Raw genomic sequence first — 18,724 nt, 5'->3', positions numbered from 1 at the left:
AAATTGGCTTCAAACGGCTTCTGTGGGAAAGCGAAACCAAATAAACGAGTCCCGAAAGACCAGGCCAGTCACTATGCACCTATGCACTCCCACCGCTCACAGAATCACAAGTCATAAATTTGCTTGTAGGAACTTTGGAAGATGCTTGCCTGACCGACTAATATATTCGACACAGCCTAAACCTCATCTTCCTGATGCCATCTGATGGCGTTCCGCCTTGATTCCGCCGTTACGTCGTCTTCAGAGGGAAGAAGAAAAAAATGTCAGGGCTTCAAAAAAAGGAACAGGGATCGCCCATCCACGTACGGGCCCACTGACCTCCGAATCGACTTTCGACATTGGGCGTCAGAACCACCCTCGAAGGTGACGTGCGGGCAGTGACAGATCCAGCTGATATCTCGGCGATATCCCTAGGTCAGCCCTATTCTTGATTCACAAGAACCAGGTTTATCAATTGGCTTCTATGTTGGCTTGAAACCCCCGTCACCCCCCAGCACAAGTCGCCCTCGCTACCTTACGGCAAGAAGATATCAATGCTTTTCAGCCTCCTCTTGGTTGTTTTTGCAGGCACTTCTCCTGTTATTGCGCTCATCGGAAGGACGCTCCAACGTCGAGGTCCCCAGACATCAGCCGTTTGCACCGTCGACTTTCTGTGGGCGGATAATTCTCAGGGGGTATCGCCGTGCTTATTGGCGGCCGTGGTTCTTGGAGCCTGCCAGGGTGGAAGTACGTCGCAGATTCTTCCTCCGTCAGAGTTTTGACTGAGCTGAAATACCAATCAGGCTGGTACATTCCTGCATTAAATTCGACGAATACGTACACCAATCCGAACTCAACGATCGCCAACGTCTGCACATGGTGCAATTTTGCAACTTTTCGCACCCACTCACAGCTAATGCCAACACCGACCCCCCTAGTTCATGGCTGGCGTACAATCTTTTGGCTGCTTGCGCGGACTGTCAGGGTTTTATGCAAGCCGTTCCAAAGTGCGTCTGCGATAGTAGTTACTCCTCATTGAGACTCACATCGTTGATAGCGTTGCTCCATATTTCCAATCCTGCCAAAATTTTGAAACAACAACAAATAGGTATCATTTCCAGTACCCCCATTTTATCTCGTTGTTAAAGTTCTGGGATTTCAGTTACTTCCCCAGTAGTTATCCGCTTCCCGACGGTACCTTCATTCCCTACTGGGCCACTACAGATCGTCAGTTTTGAACAATCACCCTCTCTGTCGTTGACTTACACAGGCATTGCAGCAACAACCTGGCCATCCCAACACTTTGACGTAACAACAGCGAAGAACATTTCGCAACAAGGTAATTCTATGCAAGCTCTGAGTTTTACGAGAGAAAGCCCAGATTTTATTATCTAGGACACCGTGACATAAGCAGCACTGCTGCCTCCGCTTCGAAGAAGAAGAGAACTCCAATTGGCCTTATCGTTGGCATGATCGTTGGCGGGCTCGCCCTCGTTGCTTTGGCAGGTGGGACCACTTTCTTGATCTGTAGGCGACGGCGCACTACTCGCCCGCCATACTCACCATCCGTAACTATGGAGCATCTGACACACATTCGGTCACCATCTGATATAACCATGACCTCGATTGGCTCTCTTGGGTACGCAACCTTGGTCTCAACATCCACCTCCCCTCAAGATCGCAGGATAACCACCTACAGTCACGATACTAGCCCACAGTCCCCGTCATACCTTAACTCACCAATCGCTACAATCCCCCACACCACACTTCCCACCGCAACACGTTCAAACCTGGAAGGTGTCATTGACCCATTCATCAGTCCGCTTGGCCCCATAAATATCCCGCCTGGTGACAGGAAAAGTGCAACTGGGCCCACGCCAGTGAACGATGCTTCAACCACCACTCCCATTAGAATTCAAAGTTGGGCAGAGCCGCGAAGATCCCGCCTCAATCCACCTCCTTACAGTGCTACGGACGACTCCCCATCCCCGTCAGCCCGAACACAACGACGGCATACACACCAAACGGATACCTACTGGACACACACATCTGGTCCACAGAGTGGTAGCGGTCAGGCTGGCGCATCTCCTTTTGGTGACCTCTTGGCCCGAGTCCCTGAAAATTCACCTCCAGCCCGCGAGCGGGTTGGGGGTGAGCTTAACATAGATTCCAAGCGTGAGAAGAGAAAGGGCACCAAGAGTGTGGATCCGAGAGATATTGCCTGACCGTCTCTGGTTTCTCTTTCTGCGTCGCCTGGACACTATTATATGACCCATACAAACAGTTGTGACCTACTTATCGATGTACTAATGTAAAAAATAAACATGTATGTATTCCCATTTGTTGTATCACTAGATGATTGTGCAACCATTATCTTTCCCGGCCCAAAGAGTTTGGCGCGTAGCCGATGAATACGACGAGTTCATATGGTACACTCAATATTGAATACATATACTTAAATATCCGACAAGTGACATAAGGCCGCGTGATGATGCCAAGGCCTGTGTTTCGTCACTCGGGAAGCGGCGCCGGAGGGGGGCGATGTGCGAGATACTCACCTTCAGGTTAGCGGTATCGTGCGAGTAAATAAATCAAAGACGTTCCGCCCCTCCGGAGTGGGGCTGGGTTACTACAAAACAGCGTCTGCGATAGTTTTTGTGGCGGCACGTGTGCAGAAAAGACGGTCACCTTCCGCGAGGCTATCAAGACGGTCTTTCATCTGGATACCTTAAAACACGCCGAAAAATATGACCCCAGAACGTCGGTACTGCAAATTCTGCCCCGGAATTTATCTTGAGGGATGAGACAGTGCATGGGTATGACCGAGTCACTTCCTCCCAACATTGCAGCAACATTCACGTAATCACTGGAATTTGGATCGCGAAAAGAAAGGGTGTCTGCAAACAAATCCGACCTATGTATATCATCAGCTTACCCGTGTGTTTTGGGGCTCATCCAGTAGGATCTCTTGCGTTCCGGGAAGTTGGGAAGCATGACGCCGGCGTGTTGATTGAATGGGTCAGGGAGAGGTATCCTTATCATCCAAGCGCGAAGAAGACGATCAGGTGGACGCCTGCAAAACTCTTTTTTAGCAGCTGTTCGCAACGTTGCCTGTTCACGAGGACTCATTTTGACGCTCATAAAGAATGTGAACGCGTGAACGTGGGCCTGGCCCCCTGACCCCACGTGTATGAGGACTGGCCGAAGCAGAAGGACTGAAACAAGGACGGGGGATAATGAGATGCTTGGGAACCGTGGGGAGGAAGCAAGGAGAGATGAAACGTGCCCCAAGAGGGAAACAAGAGAGGCGCCGTCCGAGTAGTCACCTGACAGAGAACTTGGGCGTATGATAGAGTCAAGGACCACAAAGGGAAAACCGCAATAAGATAGAGTGGCTTTCGAACAGAAGCAGAAGTCTGAAATGCAGGCAGCAAGAACATAACAAATACAGCACCTGGCCCAACAAATGAGATCACGAACGCAAGCAAACGAAAGACAGGGTCCAAAAAGAAGAATTCTCGACTTGTAACCGTGCAGAACACCAAGTAGCAGGTGGTTGTCGAACAGCATAAAAAAGAGGGAATGAAGACGACAGAAGGACAAAGAAAGGAAAATCTCATAAACTGAGTTGAAGCGGATTCTGGGAATGGCGAGGTTGAGAGGATAAGAGAAAAGAAAAACATACCATGGCGATCGGTAGCGGAGGGGTGTCGTCATCCGGGGACGGGACAGTGATATATTCGAGAGTTTACTGTGCGAATGGAAAGTCTTAGTGAACAATGAGAAGAATAACGAACGGGATTAATTTCCGACAGAGAGATCGGAGCGGGGAGAGTGGCCACTGCCAATCGCATAGAAGAGCTCAAGAAGGGGATGGAGAAGGCCAACCCCCGAGGTGCTGATGTGAGAGTGGAAAAGGCTGAACGAAACTCACCTAGCCTTCGAACAGGTACTGTTTGATGTCATCCGCGCAACTGGACGCCAACTCGAGGCTCAACCATGAGCAATCCACCAGGAGTCCCGTAAATCTGGCCGTATCGTTGTTGACTCAGGTCCGGAATCCAAGCGGGCTATTCAAAGTAGGTGAATGAACGGTGTACTATTGTGCAGCTTTGACCGCGATAGCGTCCTGATGATGGGTAAGGTAGGGGATGAGGAATTAATGAATCCGGAGAGCGCACTTCAACTTCGACCAAAAATAGTTTCGACGTTCCTAACGTATAAGTGTGGGGGAGGGGACGAGAGCTGGAAACAGAGGAGCCCCTTGAGCGAGAGGCGGAGCCGTCTACATGTAAGGCGTGGGCAAAGCTTCGTGGCTGCTCTCCCTATCAAAAACATTGGCATTCAGCAAAAGTTGCCCGACTTATGTTCCAGCGGGATATATCAACGAAGAGAATGGGTCGATAAGACGAAACAAACGCACCTTGAGCGTTTCAAAGCTTATCGGGCGCGTCCTCTCACAAACCTCCTCCTCAAAGACCATTCAATTAGTGGGACTGAAAAGTTCAGTCTCCAGAAATCACTCTAATGGTCACTTTCCCGTGGAGTCGTGTTCAACTGTGAGAGATCCAAGTGAGCGTGATAGCTGGCCAGGTTTGCAAAACCCGAATTCCGAAAGAAGTACGAGACCGTTGTCCTAGAAAAGCAAGGGGCTCATGATGAGAAGAGATGAGCGTTAGCGGCGGCAACGTGACGGGGCGTGAGACAGTGTTTGACAACGTTGACGACGTCGACAAACACGGCACGCGATTAGCAATCTTAAAAAATCGTGACTCCATCGCTGGAACACCTAAAGACTAGTAGTCGTCGAGTTCAGAATAATTTCCTGATATTTAGTCAATTCAAATGGCTCTGCCAAAGATTGGGATTGAAATTTGAACAGTCTGTGCAAGCTAGATGTTTTAAGTACCATTTTTTTACATAGATTGAGTGCTTGTTGAATATTGAAAGATCGATTATGTGCGGTTAGAACACCACACGCAATCGGCGGACTGGGACTACAGCCCATGGAAGATCAAGGATAATGCTGATCCAGGCCTCGCAAAATAAACCTCAGGGCTCTTGAGCTTTTTTGTCTCCGCAATCCGCGACTGACGCTAGAGTAGCTAGGCTCAAACTCAACAAAAATTATGATTAAATATCGATCGAGGGTTCGCCGAAAACATTTCTCCGCTCACGATTTCACAGCTCTCTTTTTATAGGCGATAACTCAACGATAACTTACTTGAGCTTGACTTGAGCTGAGTTGCGACCTCATGTGGACCCGCTGCCATCAAACTGCATGGAAATCACAGGGACAGACCATCTATCGGAGTTGGATAAATGGTCAGCCTGTTTCCCGGAAGAAGTACAACAGTTCAGGTTAATCAAACTTATTTTGAGAGGTTAGTACACATATTTGGCATCCCTAGTACGACATTCACCAAATTCTAGCAATTGTAACTTGAGGCCCAACTTGAAGTGTGCAGGACTCGCAGTGTCGGGGTTGATATTGGGAATTTTTTGCCTCGAGTTTTTTTATTACATTCAGCTCAGATGCGCCACGCTGCGCCCCGGTGGAGTTTGCCATCCAGCCTCAGGCACCACCTGGGAAATTTTCCTGCGTTCGCGCCGGGTTTAGACGCCTCGTTCGAAGCCTTTTTCTCAAATATCCCCGCACTGCATTGCCCTTGGTGAAATTGGTTCCGCTTATTAAGGCTCAATTCCCACTGCGACACAAACGGCACCTGGAGGGTCGCAACATATACATATCATCTGAAACTCTTTTGAGCTGTCGCCGCTCCACCCCATTCTTCTCCCACAAAACCGACTAAAGCGTTGTGCAAGCATACGACGGTATTGCTTGCGACCATGTACACGCCCACCATTCTGGCGCTTCGAGGTGAACTAATTTATGTTGCTTCGGTATCTCCAATTTACATCCCAATACTTATACCAGTCACGAACTTCGTTCTCACCTTGATCGGTGTCCTTGCAACCTGCTTTCGGCTATGGCGCCGAAAGACCACAACTCATATTTGGTGGGATGATATATGGGCCGCGCTGACGATGATCCTCGGGATTATTTTCATGACGTCTTTTGAGCTCTTCCTTCAAAATCAAAGTAAACGTTTTTACTTCCTCCCTGACCATCATACATACTAATTTGATTTGCTCCTTCAGCGTCTCACACTCTTGCAACTAAAATAACTATTTATTACCTGTCAGGCCTTTTCCCTGGCATCAAGGACTTCCTACTAACTTGCATTCAATCAGTGTTGCCCAGTCTTATATTGCTGTCAATTCGTAAGATCCACACTGCTACTCCATTCCATGTGTCGTAACTGCATCTATCTAGGGCTGCCAGAATTTCAATCCTTTTTATCGTGATCCGCATCTCCAATGGAAGAATGCGGTATATTCTCAAATGGATCGCCGCTATTTTCGTTCTGACATGGGTTATTCTTACTGCTCAACTGCTCTGGACGTGCGAGGGGAAAAACGCGGATTGGGGCCCAGGCCATCTGATATGTGTAATGCCCTTGAGAGTTGCGATCGTACAATTGACCAGTGAGTTTCAACATCATGGCTTTATGATGATTTGTCTCATTCTTTTACAGCCGATACGTTGAGCGACGTCATCTTAATTGTAGCGCCCCTCCGTCTTGTCTGGAATACAAAGTTATCAAGCCCACAAAAGATCCGCATTATAACGATTTTCTCCAGCACGATAGCTATGACCATTTTCAGTCTCAATCATGCTTGTTGGCTGATAGTAGACGGTGGCGGGTTATCTGAGGCCCTGGCGGCAGTCATCCAGGTGTGTATAGGGTTGCCTCTTCGCGTCCTTTTTGCTGACCTTCAACTCGACTAAGAATTCCGTTAGTCTGATTGTTTGCAATTTCAGCGTCATAATCGCCTTCATCTTCCAAGTCGCGGCGGAAGATGTAAGGAGCTCTTACCATATAGAAGTTGGGAGCCTCTCTCTCCGGTGCAAGGTGCCTAGCGGTGTGCCTTCAGGGACAGGTGTGCGTATTGAGCGGACCGAAGTGATAACTTTGGACAGCCTTGGTTCATTGCATGGGAATACGACTAAAATCGGTCAACCTTTTGACACGGATAGCAAGGATTTTTTGACGGAGAAGGACTGCACATGAAGGACCGCACTTTAAACATCTGGAAAAATGCTCCTTCAATTCTTTAGGTAGTAAGGTACTGCTTCACGTAGAAATGACGCTCGAAGATCGTAATCACGGAGCTGTAGATGCGACGATGGTACTCTCGAGTTTATATCTTGATGTTTGAAAAAATATTGAGATCGGGCCCCGAAGCAGGTCCTGTGGGTGCAGGGAAGCGGTGTCGAAGCTATGTCCAATCGAAGATCTATATAGCGTAAGAAAGCAGCTCGAAAGAGCTCCTTTTCTTCCTCTCATGTTGAACCTTAATAAAACCGAATCGACGCTACTGAAACAAGGAGGGCCACTTCTGCAAGCTTCTGCAAGGGAACCCGTCAGAAGCGTACAGGCACATTTAGGCGATGAAATTTACTCATAGATAAAATCATAAATTTCTAGTCAAGCCCACAGTCAATCTGGTGATTTTTGAGCAATCCTCGCAATCCACTCTATACCGTCGACTCGGAGAAAGGAGCGTTATGGCTTACTGTTGGTTCTCGTCAAGGGTTTCAGGTATGCCATTCCTGGGGAGTTGTCGCCGTTAGAGGATCCTATGGGGCCTGAGGAGGAGGAGGGGAGACGGTTGTTATGGAGGTTCCGCTGAGGGGATTGATTGGTATATTCCAGTATAAGAATAAGCAGGGGTGAGTCGTTTCTGGTTGCGTCTTTTGGCCGTTTGACGCTGATTTCTTTTTTTCTTTTTTCTTTTTTTTTGGATAGGATGGTCAACCATATACGCCGTCCCAAGCTTGAGGCGTGCTCGTCATTGATTGCCAAACGCGAGGTACGTTTCTCGTTCTATGTGATATCTTGAGCTGCCAAAACTTCGGCAGGCTTTAAACGGAGTTTTTGTGTATGGAGCGATTCAGTGCTACGATTAGGTGGGCGCGTTGCTGGGGTGAAATACGACATTATTGCAAAATAATAAGACACGCCTATAGAGAGGACAACGACTCCTATGATAAGGATTTTAACCACGTCATTATTCAAGTTGGCGGGCGTAACTGCCGATCAACAGACTATGATGCTTACCTGCCGTATTATATTATATTGCATTGGTTTCCCTTCTCTCTCTTTTTTTTTTTTTTTTGCTTCTTCGTTTGGTTTGATAATAGCCACTGTGGACACCTACAAGGCACTATATCATGTCTCCTCTAACCCGGCTCGAACCTCACTCGACGCAATCTTGGCCTCGCCCAGCATACCGTTCAACTCGTGGAACCCTGATCCGTCCTCGATCCAGTGAGTTTACATGCAAGACACATTGCCTTCACGCGCGTCGCAACAGCTCTTAAAGGCGCCCGAATATCTCTCCCCAACTACTTCGCACCACGGCACTGAGCCGTCACCCTTCGTGAGGTTAGCATCCATGACTTGACGGCAGCAAACCATGGAGGACATCATGGTCTCTAAATTTTCACGCCCAAAGCACCTGCACTGTGCGGCGGAGGACTGGTGGACGAGAACAGCGAGAGTTACGAAGGTAGAGATGCCGAAGGTCTTCATGATACTCTGAACAGAACATGGAGAGGACAATCAGTAATAGATTCGACTATGGAGGAAGGAGTGGTTAATGAACCTCACTACTAGGATTGTTGGAAAGACTACACTTGACTGGAGTCTTAGTCTAACGAATACTGACTCTGCACATACTGCTTTTATATGCTGATGGGTACCAAATAAGTTAGCGGTTTCTTGCATGTTTTGGCCGTAATTTGATCCGCGTGACGAGAAATCGGGAGCCGGGGCGGTATACGTGGCCAGGCTCGTAGCGTGAACCGAGGAAGCCTTATCACTGCTCGCTATTTTCTTGTTCGAGAAGCGGTTGGATATCCAGAGAAGGGTTAATTGGTTAATATTTATGTAACACGGACTGTCAGGGAGCGGCTCGGGGCCGTTGATCGGCTTATGGGGTAGCAGGGTTGTGAACACTTACTTATAAATCGAATTCATGGTACATACATACCAGAGAGGGTAACCTCAACGTTGGTCACAGGCTTTTAGTAGGTGTGGCACGACATCCAATCCTTCGAACTGATATTCCATTCCGTTGCGTTGCCTCCGCCGAGTAGGCGGGATTGACTGCAAAGATCTTTTCCACAGGCAGAAGCGAGATAGGTAAGTTCAAGAAATTGCTCGAGAACACACGTACCGTAATGATGATATTTCCACCGCCAATCAGAGAGAATAAATCAAAAATCAACCCAAGTCCCAGATACACACGCGCATGCCTTAATTCGTCCGTAGGCTTGTACCTCCCAATTTCTTCTTGAGCCGAGTAAAAGAGCTACAAGACGGTCAGGTGTCAACGGAAAGGTCCCGTCAATACTGTGAATTTTGTATAACCGTAATTAAATCGCGATTCGGTGCCGAGTTGCCACGCAACTTTGTTGGAGGCGACCAGAGTCAGCTGCCGAATCGTGAGCTCAGCCTCCGCATACTTCTTCATGAAATCACCCGAGTTGACATGTAATTCCTTGTGCTCCTTCTGCCGCATCGTTGGCAGGCTGCCAGCTGCAGAGGAATGTGGAGACGAGCAAGTCATCGCCATCCTAGCTACTTCGTTAATGAATACCAGCCTTGTAAATGAACAGCCACCTTGGAACGTTGTGCCAAATGCGATATTGGCCCAGAGAGGTGGACGACACGTCGCCAGACCCTAGCAACTTTTTCTCCAGGGCTTCTTTCTATACGCGCTGTCAAGTCCGTCATGGCTCACCCATTCGGAGGGATGACGGTCCGAAACAAGTCTGAATAGGTACTACTAAGACTTTAAGCGCCGTCTTTTGGATGAGAAGAAACAAGTACCAATTTGTTACCAATACCCAAGGGTATGACAAATAACCTCTCATAAACCCGGCCAACTGGGAATGAAAGTAACCCAACGGGGGTTCCAAGGGGACCGTGACGAGCGAGTCTATAAAGGCTGGCAGGGTAGGAAACCGTATTTTTGGAGAGAAATTGCCAAGTGCGAGTGTGCGAGTTTGGTCGTTCACGTCGACCGAGAAAAAGGGCGCCGGTTTTCCGGTTTTCCAGAGGCGCTTAAGGAGATAGAGTGTGGATAACAGCTCGGGGGCCAAGGGTCATACATATCCCATTCGATCCACGACCAATGGGGAATTTTATCCCTCCGAAATGGGAGCTCCTTCCTGATCTCTTGCACAGCGTTTTGTACCTGTATATCTTCCACAATAGGTTGAAGTTCTCCAAGCCCTGTATGGGCAGAGTGAACGAAAGAGAGTGCATTTCCCGCCCATACTAGCGAGGTGATACCTCGAGCTGCCAAAACTTCGGCAGGCTTTAAGCGGATCCTTTGTGTATGGAGCGATTCAGTGCTGCGATTAGGTGGCAAGCGCGTTGCTGGGATGGAATACGACATTACTGGCAAGGTCAGAGTAGTAAGACACACCTATAAGAATGATGTCACATGAAACTCTGGGGACAACGACTCCTATTGCGCTTACGGGCTGGTTGGAGGGCTTTAACCATTCGTCATTATTGGTGTACAGACTACGATGCTTCTAGTTCGTATTTAACCGCAGAGGACGAAGGGGGCATTGAAAACGCAGATAACTCATATTTTGGAAAGTTGACAAGTGCCTTGCGAATGTCCAGTAGTCGACGGAGACCTTCCCTTCGTACCAGATAAACAATTCGAGGCGGCAGAGGCGGCGGGAAAGATGGCGGATCGTCGAATTCAAAATTCTCGTTGTCGTCAACACGAGGAGGGGGCGAGCTCATGTCGTCGTTACCATCATCGTTGTAGCCCATACTCGTATGGGCAGATGGCGACCCTGAGCGCAACCTCGACCTTTGTGAAGCCGCTATCGATGTGAGGTGTAGCGAGCTCCATGGACAAGGAGAGATCCTTCTAAATAAGACCGTGGCGCGAAAATGGGGCTACGGGTGACGGGATGCTTGATGTAACTCCAACTTCCTGCCAACATCCTGCCACGCTAAGTAGGCCCCCCAAAATCATGAATACCTACTCACATTCACGCGACTCCTGGAGCCGTTAGCAGCTTTAACCTCCCTTCGCCACTCAGAATCGCCAGATCAGAAGTACTAGTTTCCGAAAAGCGATTACATCAGTGGCAAAGAAAATAAACAGGAGCAAAGCTTTCCTGGTCAGCAACGCCCATCGGCGATTTCTCTTTGCAACTGTGTTCAATTGGATGACTGCAGGAGTAGAAATGTAGGCGGGTACTATGCAGGTAAGATTTTCTCTGTAATATAACACGTTTACCGAACCATTTCTAGTTGTCCGTTTCTCTCATATCGAATTGGCTTTTCCATTCGTTCCTCTGTTCAACTGCGCTCAAATGCGCCGGCGGCTACTCTCCGCCCTCTACACCCCCGATTTCGTGCAACTGTCTTGCAATCCGACTGCACACGCCCGGGATACGGACTTTGGGAGCGCGTTCGGATGACAAGCCGTTGACACCTTGACGTGGTAAAGGTTGAGTAAAAGCTGCAAAGGTTGAAAGGAACGATATGTGGGAGGTGGTGCTTAAGCTTAAGGTCCGTTCTTCCATTGTTCGTGATTCTCTTGCCACCTCACAGTCGAACAGCACTGCTCATGTCAAGTCTCACCAATCGGTAGTCTCGTTATTTTACTCCGTGTCGAAATCGACTTGACTTTCTTCAGACCTTTCGCTCCATCCAACCCCCAGATGCCGATAGGAACTGCATGGCGTGATTCATCGCTTATCTCCGGCGCGTACGGGACCTCTAATACACACAAGAATCTTGGAGGCGGAGGCAGACATTTGGTGGCGTACACCTCAACTCTGACTCAGGTCCAACTTGAACCCAGATGGTTCGTGGAGGCGGAAGGCTGAAGGGACGATTTGGATGTTCGAGACCGCGACGGGGATGCGGAACTCCTCTACTATCAACGCGTGAGTATTGGTGTTCCTTTGCGTCCTTCTTTTGACGTTGCCTCTCGTTACTTACCGACGATCGACTAAACCCGTTCAGTCACTCGTTCCCGTCCATCTGCGTTATCCGCCGTATGAACACGACGATGACGTCCGCCATCCAAGGTGTGACCGCACCCACATCCGCATCTTCACATAGCGATCATACCGACCGACCTTGCGGCATATCGAACCGCACACTAGTCTTTGAGGGGATAACGATTCGCCCACCCACTTGAGAATACAGCTAATCGCTCACCACCTGAGGATAGAACAAGTCTCCCCGCGATGGCTGAACGCGTCAACCATCTCGCCGTACACGTTGAGGAGAAAATTATAGACCCAACCACCGTATCTCAATCTCCAATCGTGGCAATCGGGTAAACGACAGAAACGCTCGAAATGGAGAGAGGCGAATCCAGTTCCTGAATGTTAGCTGCAGAAAAGAAGGTACGCGCCGGTTTGATTGTGCGCTCAAGACTGTCTTGATTTTCGTCTGTTGGATTTTTGACAACCTGAAGCTGGAACCTCCACGGGTTGGGTACGTCATTTTCTTAAATTTCTTTCGTCTTTTTGATGTTTCTCTTTTAGAGAGAGGGAAGTAGGACTTTCTATCAAGCCTTCGGATAGGATAGCGGCGTTGGATGCAGAATGTATGCGGTATGGTGCCTCCGTGACCTTGACTTTTTTTGATTGACCTTGCGAATAGGTTCGCAGCGTTTAGGATAGCTGTACGCCGTATGGTGCCCCCGTGTCCTTCAGTATGGTACCTCCTGTTGCTCACTCATGCATGTTCATTGGCGCTCAAGCGTGTACATTTCAGAAATTGCGATAGGTGGCAGACTGAGAAATTATCAAGGGGGAGGATGGTACGTGGTTCCCTTGGTGTTCAAGATTCTTCCCGATAATTTGCCCTAGTAGAATAGGCCAATGGAACTTTCAGCGATGTCGGGACGCACGCGGTACGCTCTCTCTCGACTCCACGAACAAGCTAATTTTCCGCTAATGTACAGAGGCTAGAATGTTGTGGAGCGAGTCCTCCATTCGTAAATGACTGCAACCAACGAACGCGGGGGTGAGTTTGGGACGAGATAGATGCATTACAGAGGGGCGGATGTTTCTTCACTCACCTCTGCATAGTTTGTTCTGACTCTTGCCTCGGGTGAGTTCGTTAATTATTTAATCACTGATTCTTATGAACTCAAGGCCGCTCACCAAAGGATTCCAAATTGCAACCAGCTTCATTTCTCGGGACGCTCTGCCAGTTCATACGGGGAAAGGAAACGGCGCTGAGCAGGTCTAGACCTCCGTCACGTTGATGAGGGAATCCACCGAACGGGCCTGTATCGTAGATCCAAATGAAATGCGGATATCCCACGGATTGACATGGATGAGAGTCCATTTCCATGCATGGGTGAACACGAGTCAGATAACGGGGCTGTGTTTCTTTCAGCGCGCCGCATCTGTGAGAACTCCATGTTGAGCGCTACCAACATTTCCACCACTTGCAACATAACCACATCATGTCGAACCAGTCACAGAACAAGAAAACTCGTTTCCTCTCGCCTTCCGCCATTCGGAACAGTTGGAAATCGTTCCGAAGTCGTTCATCGTCGTCGAATAATGCCGCCCAAACTCAAACGGGCCAGAGCGCGCATGTAACACCCTCTGGTACAACTTCTCCACCCATGTCCAGGTTGCCTTCCACCGAGGGACGCAGCGCCGATGTACAATCTTCCCCCAGCGCATCAGTAGCTGTTGTAGGCTCCTCTAAACAGGACCCATCGTCATCTCTTCCAGGTATATACCCATCTGTGCAAGTTGTTAGCGCTCTAACCCCCGCTTAGTCAAGGAATTTGCGAGAGATGTTTTGAGTGGGGGCTATGAAGTTGTCAAAATTCTTAAGGAGTGCTCAGGTCTCTGTCCTCCTCTGAAGACTGCTCTTAGCGGTTTCATCGAGTGTGTCGAATTGTACAAGGTGCGTCCTGTGTGATGTTGACGTATTTGTTCTGGCTTACGCTTTTGATAGAGGACATCTGGAAACCACGAAGAGATGGAACGGATTTTGAAAATCATTTCTGATTTGGGGTCGGAGCTCGCAGTCAAGCTAGCGGAACCTAGGGACCAGACGTCGTTGGATCGGATTATGAAGCAGCTGTTGAAGTACGCTTCTACTCTTCCGTCTCTTCTGAACTGCGAATCACTAACACAAGATCCAAGATCGCTAGAAGAAGAGGACAAAAAGATCATGGCCATGATTGAACGGGGATTTTTGGTAAGATTGGCTCGTAATAGCGATCATGCGGGGAAGCTCGTTTCCTCATGCAATGCAATTAAAGACGCTCTTCATTTATTCCTTGTAAGTCGATCGTGGTCTTTCTAAATCTCTTTCATTGACCACATCCAGGTTGGTCTAACTTTACTGATAGAGAGGAACACGCGCGATATTCTGAAGGTATTGTATCTTACTTATGACCAAGTTTGCCATTATTTAACAACATTTTTTCAGAACGTAGTTTTCCAGACCCTTCCCCGCTCCCACGATGCGGCTTTCACTGCTGCCATCAACCTCGATAATATTTCGCGAGGGCCGTGCACGAAAGATACTCGTGTTGATGTCATCAAGCAGATCATGGAGTGGGTAAAGGAGACTGACTCTACAAAGGCTCCATCTGTTTACTGGCTCACTGGACTGGCTGGCTTGGGCAAAACAACAATTGCCTACACTATCTGTGAGGAGCTAAAAGCAGCACATGTTGAATTTGTCTCTTTCTTCTGTTCACGCCAACTTGACAGCAAGAACTCAAAGCTCCTCATCACAACAATCTGTCGTGACCTTGCTGCACTGTTTTCTTCATTTGCATCTCAGCTTTTACCTGTTCTGGAGAAAGACTCTAACATTGCCCATGCAAGGCTGCCACTCCAGCTGGAGGAACTGTTTACAAATCCATGGAAGGCTTCTCTTTCCCACCGTCAATGCCTTCCATTGCCTGTAGTAGTAGTGGATGCTCTTGATGAAAGTGATCATGGAACTGAGTTTTTGAAGGTGCTACTTGATGCTGTGGACTCGGGTGAGCTCTCAGGGATCAAATTTCTTGTGACAAGTCGCCCAGAACCTACACTCTTTGACCTTTGCAAATCATTCCCTCCAAATGCAGTTTGTAAGCTCTATGAGATTGATGTTTCCAATGTCCAAAAAGACATTGAGAAATATTTGTCCTCTGCACTCCCAGATTTAAAGGATGAGCCTAATCTAGTAAAACTGGCAAGCCAGGCACAGGGATTCTTTATCTATGCTGCTACTGCTGTGAGATTCATATCATCACCTAGCCAACCTTTCTCAGTTCATGAGAAGCGGAAACAGTTACAAAATATTGTGAACTCATGGCCAGTATCAAGTAGGGGGTCTGAACGTAATGCAGTTAATGAGCTGTATCAAAAAATCTTAGGAGATGCTTTTTCTGATGAACGTATCTGTGATGAACGCTTGCCGATCCTCCACACAGTTCTGTGTGCAGAAAGCAGGATCACCATGTCTGTTATAGCTCATCTGAGTGATAATGATCAGGATACAGTTGAGAAAACTATAGAATCACTGCATCCTGTCCTGTTCATTTCTTCTAAAGATGAATGTGTCTACTGGTACCACACATCATTTCTTGATTTCATTTTCACTCAAGCAACAGCAAAGTTCAGCATCTTCCTCAAGCAAGGCTGTCCAAGTCAAGAGATCAATGTATTCTGTGACAAAGTTGCTCATCATGCAATCCTAGCTTGTCAGTGTTTCATCATCATGAGAAAACTGCTGCATTTCAATATGTGTAACCTCAAGTCATCATTTCAGTTTGATTCTGATGTGCTAGGACTTAATGGTGAAAAACTCAGAAATCTCTCACCTGTTCTACGATATGCATCCCGACATTGGGCTACACACCTCTCTCAGGCAGCAACTGCAGATGATGAAAGCAATGAACTATTGCAATTTCTTGATGACTTCATGTGCAACAAACTGCTTTTCTGGATTGAGGCCATGAATCTTATTGGTCATAAATTTGAGTGTCCATCATCATTGAAAGATGCTGAAGAATGGTTCAAAAAAGTAAGAAAAATTTGTAGTATCAAGTATCATAACACTGATGCATCTTAGGGAATAAAGCCACTGGGTCTCCTGGAGTACTTGTCAGATGCTGCAGGTTTTTCAGCTCATTTTGCAGGGAGTTATGCATCAGAGTCAACTCCACATTTATACATTTCAGCATTATCTACATGGTATCAAGATTCACCAGTCTGGACACATTGGAAACACCGCTTTACTGCACTTCCATCAATTACATTACTGAAAGATGCTATTACAGTCCCTTTGCTGACAATAACTACCAACAAACATATAACAAGTGCATCTGTATCTGGGAGGGGTGACCAGATTGTCACTCATTCTAAGCAAGATTCATCATTACTGATATGGGATATAAAGACAGGTCATTTGTTAAAGAAGCTGCAGGGTCATACTGATGTTGTTTGGTCTGTTGCATTCTCATCCAATGGCAACCAAATTGCTTCTTGTTCCAAAGACAAGTCTGTAAGATTGTGGGATGCAAAGACAGGCCACCAGATAATAAACTTGCAAGGTCATTCAAGTGATGTCCAATCAGTTGCATTCTCACCTGATTGCTCTGAAGTGGTATCTGGTTCTCATGACTTCTTGATAAAGGTGTGGGATACAAAGACAGGCAAACTGCTAAGAGAGTTTGAGAGTCCTGAAAATGTTGCTAATTCACTTGTATTCTCACCTGATAGCCACAAAATTGCATCTGGTGCTGCTGGTGGCTCAGTGTGGGTCTGGGATGCAAAGACAGGTGACCACCTAATAGAGATGCAAGGTCACAGTGGTTGGGTGTCCTCAGTTTCTTTCTCACCAGACAGCCATAAAGTTGTATCTGGTTCCTTTGACAGGTTAATACTTTTGTGGGATGCAGACACTGGCCACATTCTGAGCAAACTGCAGGGCCATTCTGCTTTTGTCTTGTCAGTTGCATTCTCACCTGATGGCAATCAAATTGTCTCTGGTTCTAGAGACCACTCAGTATGTGTGTGGGATGCAAAGATAGGCCACCTGCTGAGGAAGCTGCAAGGTCATACAAATTGTGTTGGGTCAGTGACATTTTTACCTGATGGCCAAAAAATCATCTCTAGTTCTCATGATGGCTCAATCAATGTATGGGATGCAAAAACAGGCCAGCTGAGGGAACAAGAAGGCCATGCAAATTCTGTTACTTCAGTTTCATTCTCACCTGATGGCCACCAAATTGTATCTGGTTCTCTGGATAACTCAGTACGGGTGTGGGAGACAAAGTCAGGCCACCAGCTTAAAGAGCTGCAAGGTCATGCTGATCATGTTTCATCAGTTATGTTCTCACCTGATGGCAATCAAATTGTTTCTGGTTCCTATGACCACTCAATAAAGATATGGGATGTGAAGACAGGCCACCAACTGAAAACATTGCAAGGTCACAGTGATTGGGTTCTATCAGTTGTATTCTCACCTGATGGCCATCTAATTGTATCTGGTTCTGGAGATAAATCAGTTTGTTTATGGGATACAAAGACAGGTTACCAGCTCAAGAAGCTAAAAGGTCACACTCACATGGTTGGTTCAGTTGCATTTTCACCTCAGGGTGACTATATTGTATCTGGTTCTTGGGACCAGTCAGTATGGGTGTGGGATGTCAAGATGGGCCATCATCTGATGAAGCTGCAAGGTCACACTGACCATGTTTACTCAGTCACATTCTCACCTGATGGCAGGCAGATTATGTCCTGTTCCCTAGACAATTCAATACGGTTGTGGGATATAAAGACAGGCCAGCAGCTAATGCAGCTGCACAATCCAGTCCCACTATCAGCTGCATTTTCACCTGACAGTCACCAAATTATCTCTGGTTCATGCCAATTAGTGCAAGTATGGGATGCAAAAACAGGTCAAAAGCTGAGGGTGTTGAAAGGTCACACTTCCACTGTGGATTCAGTTGCATTCTCACCTGATGGCAACCAAATTGTCTCTGGTTCATCTGACCACTCAGTACGGGTGTGGAATGCTAACAAAGATGATCAACTAACAAATTTGCAGAAGTATCACAACCCAATTGATTTGGCTGTACCTTTGAATGATGATAACCAGATTAAATTTGTTTCAGGAGATCAGTTCATTGGTATCAGTGCTAATTCACATGTTGATACTTTATGGGTTATAAATGAAGATGGCTGGATTTGCTTTGCTTCTAATCATCTTGTTTGGATCCCACCAACTATTTGCAAGGTTCTGCATCATCCGCATAGCATTCTTATTATTTCTCAACTTGGCTCTGCCAAAATCTCTTTCAAGGATAGTAAGCTGGGACTTTCATGGCATGAGTGTTATACTCCTTAGATACTTGCAACCAGTATGTAACAATATGAGTAATTATCATAGTTGAAGCAGAAGTATATATTATTGGAAAACTCATCATCTGCTTATTGATCAAGATGCTGTGAGCAAACTACTCACTGATTTTGTCTGTTTGCACACTTTCTCAATGAGACTATTGACTTATGTCTAAGTCTTCTGGAAGGGTAATTAATTTTTTTTAATTTTAATTTTTTTCGAGTCAAATTTAGAGTCTATTAGGGCGAGGC

At 47.1% G+C, this 18,724-nt stretch overlaps 7 protein-coding genes across 7 annotated transcripts; 5 read left to right on the top strand and 2 right to left on the bottom strand.

Moving 5' to 3' along the window:
• Window positions 1–533: 533 nt before the first annotated feature.
• On the top strand, window positions 534–2,204 carry LACBIDRAFT_332107 (uncharacterized protein; the record flags this gene model as incomplete). Its single annotated transcript, XM_001886568.1, has 5 exons — window positions 534–652; window positions 783–986; window positions 1,088–1,206; window positions 1,259–1,318; window positions 1,375–2,204. 5 exons carry the CDS (start codon window positions 534–536, stop codon window positions 2,202–2,204), a joined length of 1,332 nt encoding a protein of 443 aa, XP_001886603.1.
• Window positions 2,205–4,161: 1,957 nt separating this feature from the next.
• Window positions 4,162–4,323, bottom strand: LACBIDRAFT_308083 (uncharacterized protein; the record flags this gene model as incomplete). Its single annotated transcript, XM_001886480.1, has 1 exon — window positions 4,162–4,323. One exon carries the CDS (start codon window positions 4,321–4,323, stop codon window positions 4,162–4,164), a length of 162 nt encoding a protein of 53 aa, XP_001886515.1.
• A 1,506-nt stretch (window positions 4,324–5,829) lies between these two features.
• On the top strand, window positions 5,830–7,263 carry LACBIDRAFT_332106 (uncharacterized protein; the record flags this gene model as incomplete). The annotated part of the gene is made up of 6 exons (XM_001886567.1): window positions 5,830–5,999; window positions 6,187–6,264; window positions 6,317–6,528; window positions 6,579–6,778; window positions 6,834–6,984; window positions 7,163–7,263. 6 exons carry the CDS (start codon window positions 5,830–5,832, stop codon window positions 7,261–7,263), a joined length of 912 nt encoding a protein of 303 aa, XP_001886602.1.
• Window positions 7,264–7,721: 458 nt separating this feature from the next.
• LACBIDRAFT_308081 (uncharacterized protein) lies at window positions 7,722–8,014 on the top strand (the record flags this gene model as incomplete). Its single annotated transcript, XM_001886566.1, has 3 exons — window positions 7,722–7,777; window positions 7,854–7,917; window positions 7,967–8,014. The coding sequence occupies 3 exons, from the start codon at window positions 7,722–7,724 to the stop codon at window positions 8,012–8,014; spliced, it is 168 nt and encodes a 55-aa protein (XP_001886601.1).
• Window positions 8,015–8,381: 367 nt separating this feature from the next.
• On the bottom strand, window positions 8,382–10,904 carry LACBIDRAFT_332105 (uncharacterized protein; the record flags this gene model as incomplete). The annotated part of the gene is made up of 9 exons (XM_001886479.1): window positions 8,382–8,645; window positions 8,787–8,935; window positions 9,100–9,130; window positions 9,286–9,420; window positions 9,463–9,647; window positions 9,853–10,174; window positions 10,309–10,542; window positions 10,598–10,612; window positions 10,776–10,904. The coding sequence occupies 9 exons, from the start codon at window positions 10,902–10,904 to the stop codon at window positions 8,382–8,384; spliced, it is 1,464 nt and encodes a 487-aa protein (XP_001886514.1).
• Window positions 10,905–12,481: 1,577 nt separating this feature from the next.
• Window positions 12,482–13,131, top strand: LACBIDRAFT_308079 (uncharacterized protein; the record flags this gene model as incomplete). Its single annotated transcript, XM_001886565.1, has 6 exons — window positions 12,482–12,502; window positions 12,574–12,593; window positions 12,644–12,712; window positions 12,762–12,921; window positions 12,979–13,014; window positions 13,066–13,131. The coding sequence occupies 6 exons, from the start codon at window positions 12,482–12,484 to the stop codon at window positions 13,129–13,131; spliced, it is 372 nt and encodes a 123-aa protein (XP_001886600.1).
• A 444-nt stretch (window positions 13,132–13,575) lies between these two features.
• LACBIDRAFT_393541 (uncharacterized protein) lies at window positions 13,576–18,479 on the top strand (the record flags this gene model as incomplete). The annotated part of the gene is made up of 7 exons (XM_001886564.1): window positions 13,576–13,852; window positions 13,900–14,030; window positions 14,082–14,215; window positions 14,273–14,411; window positions 14,460–14,507; window positions 14,562–16,151; window positions 16,200–18,479. 7 exons carry the CDS (start codon window positions 13,576–13,578, stop codon window positions 18,477–18,479), a joined length of 4,599 nt encoding a protein of 1,532 aa, XP_001886599.1.
• Window positions 18,480–18,724: the final 245 nt, after the last annotated feature.

Source organism: Laccaria bicolor, genomic scaffold (genome assembly GCF_000143565.1).
Source record: "Laccaria bicolor S238N-H82 LACBIscaffold_38 genomic scaffold, whole genome shotgun sequence".
Lineage (NCBI taxonomy): Eukaryota > Fungi > Basidiomycota > Agaricomycetes > Agaricales > Hydnangiaceae > Laccaria > Laccaria bicolor.
The sequence above is the reverse complement of the archived record's forward strand: the minus strand, read 5'-3'. Positions and strand labels throughout refer to the sequence as shown.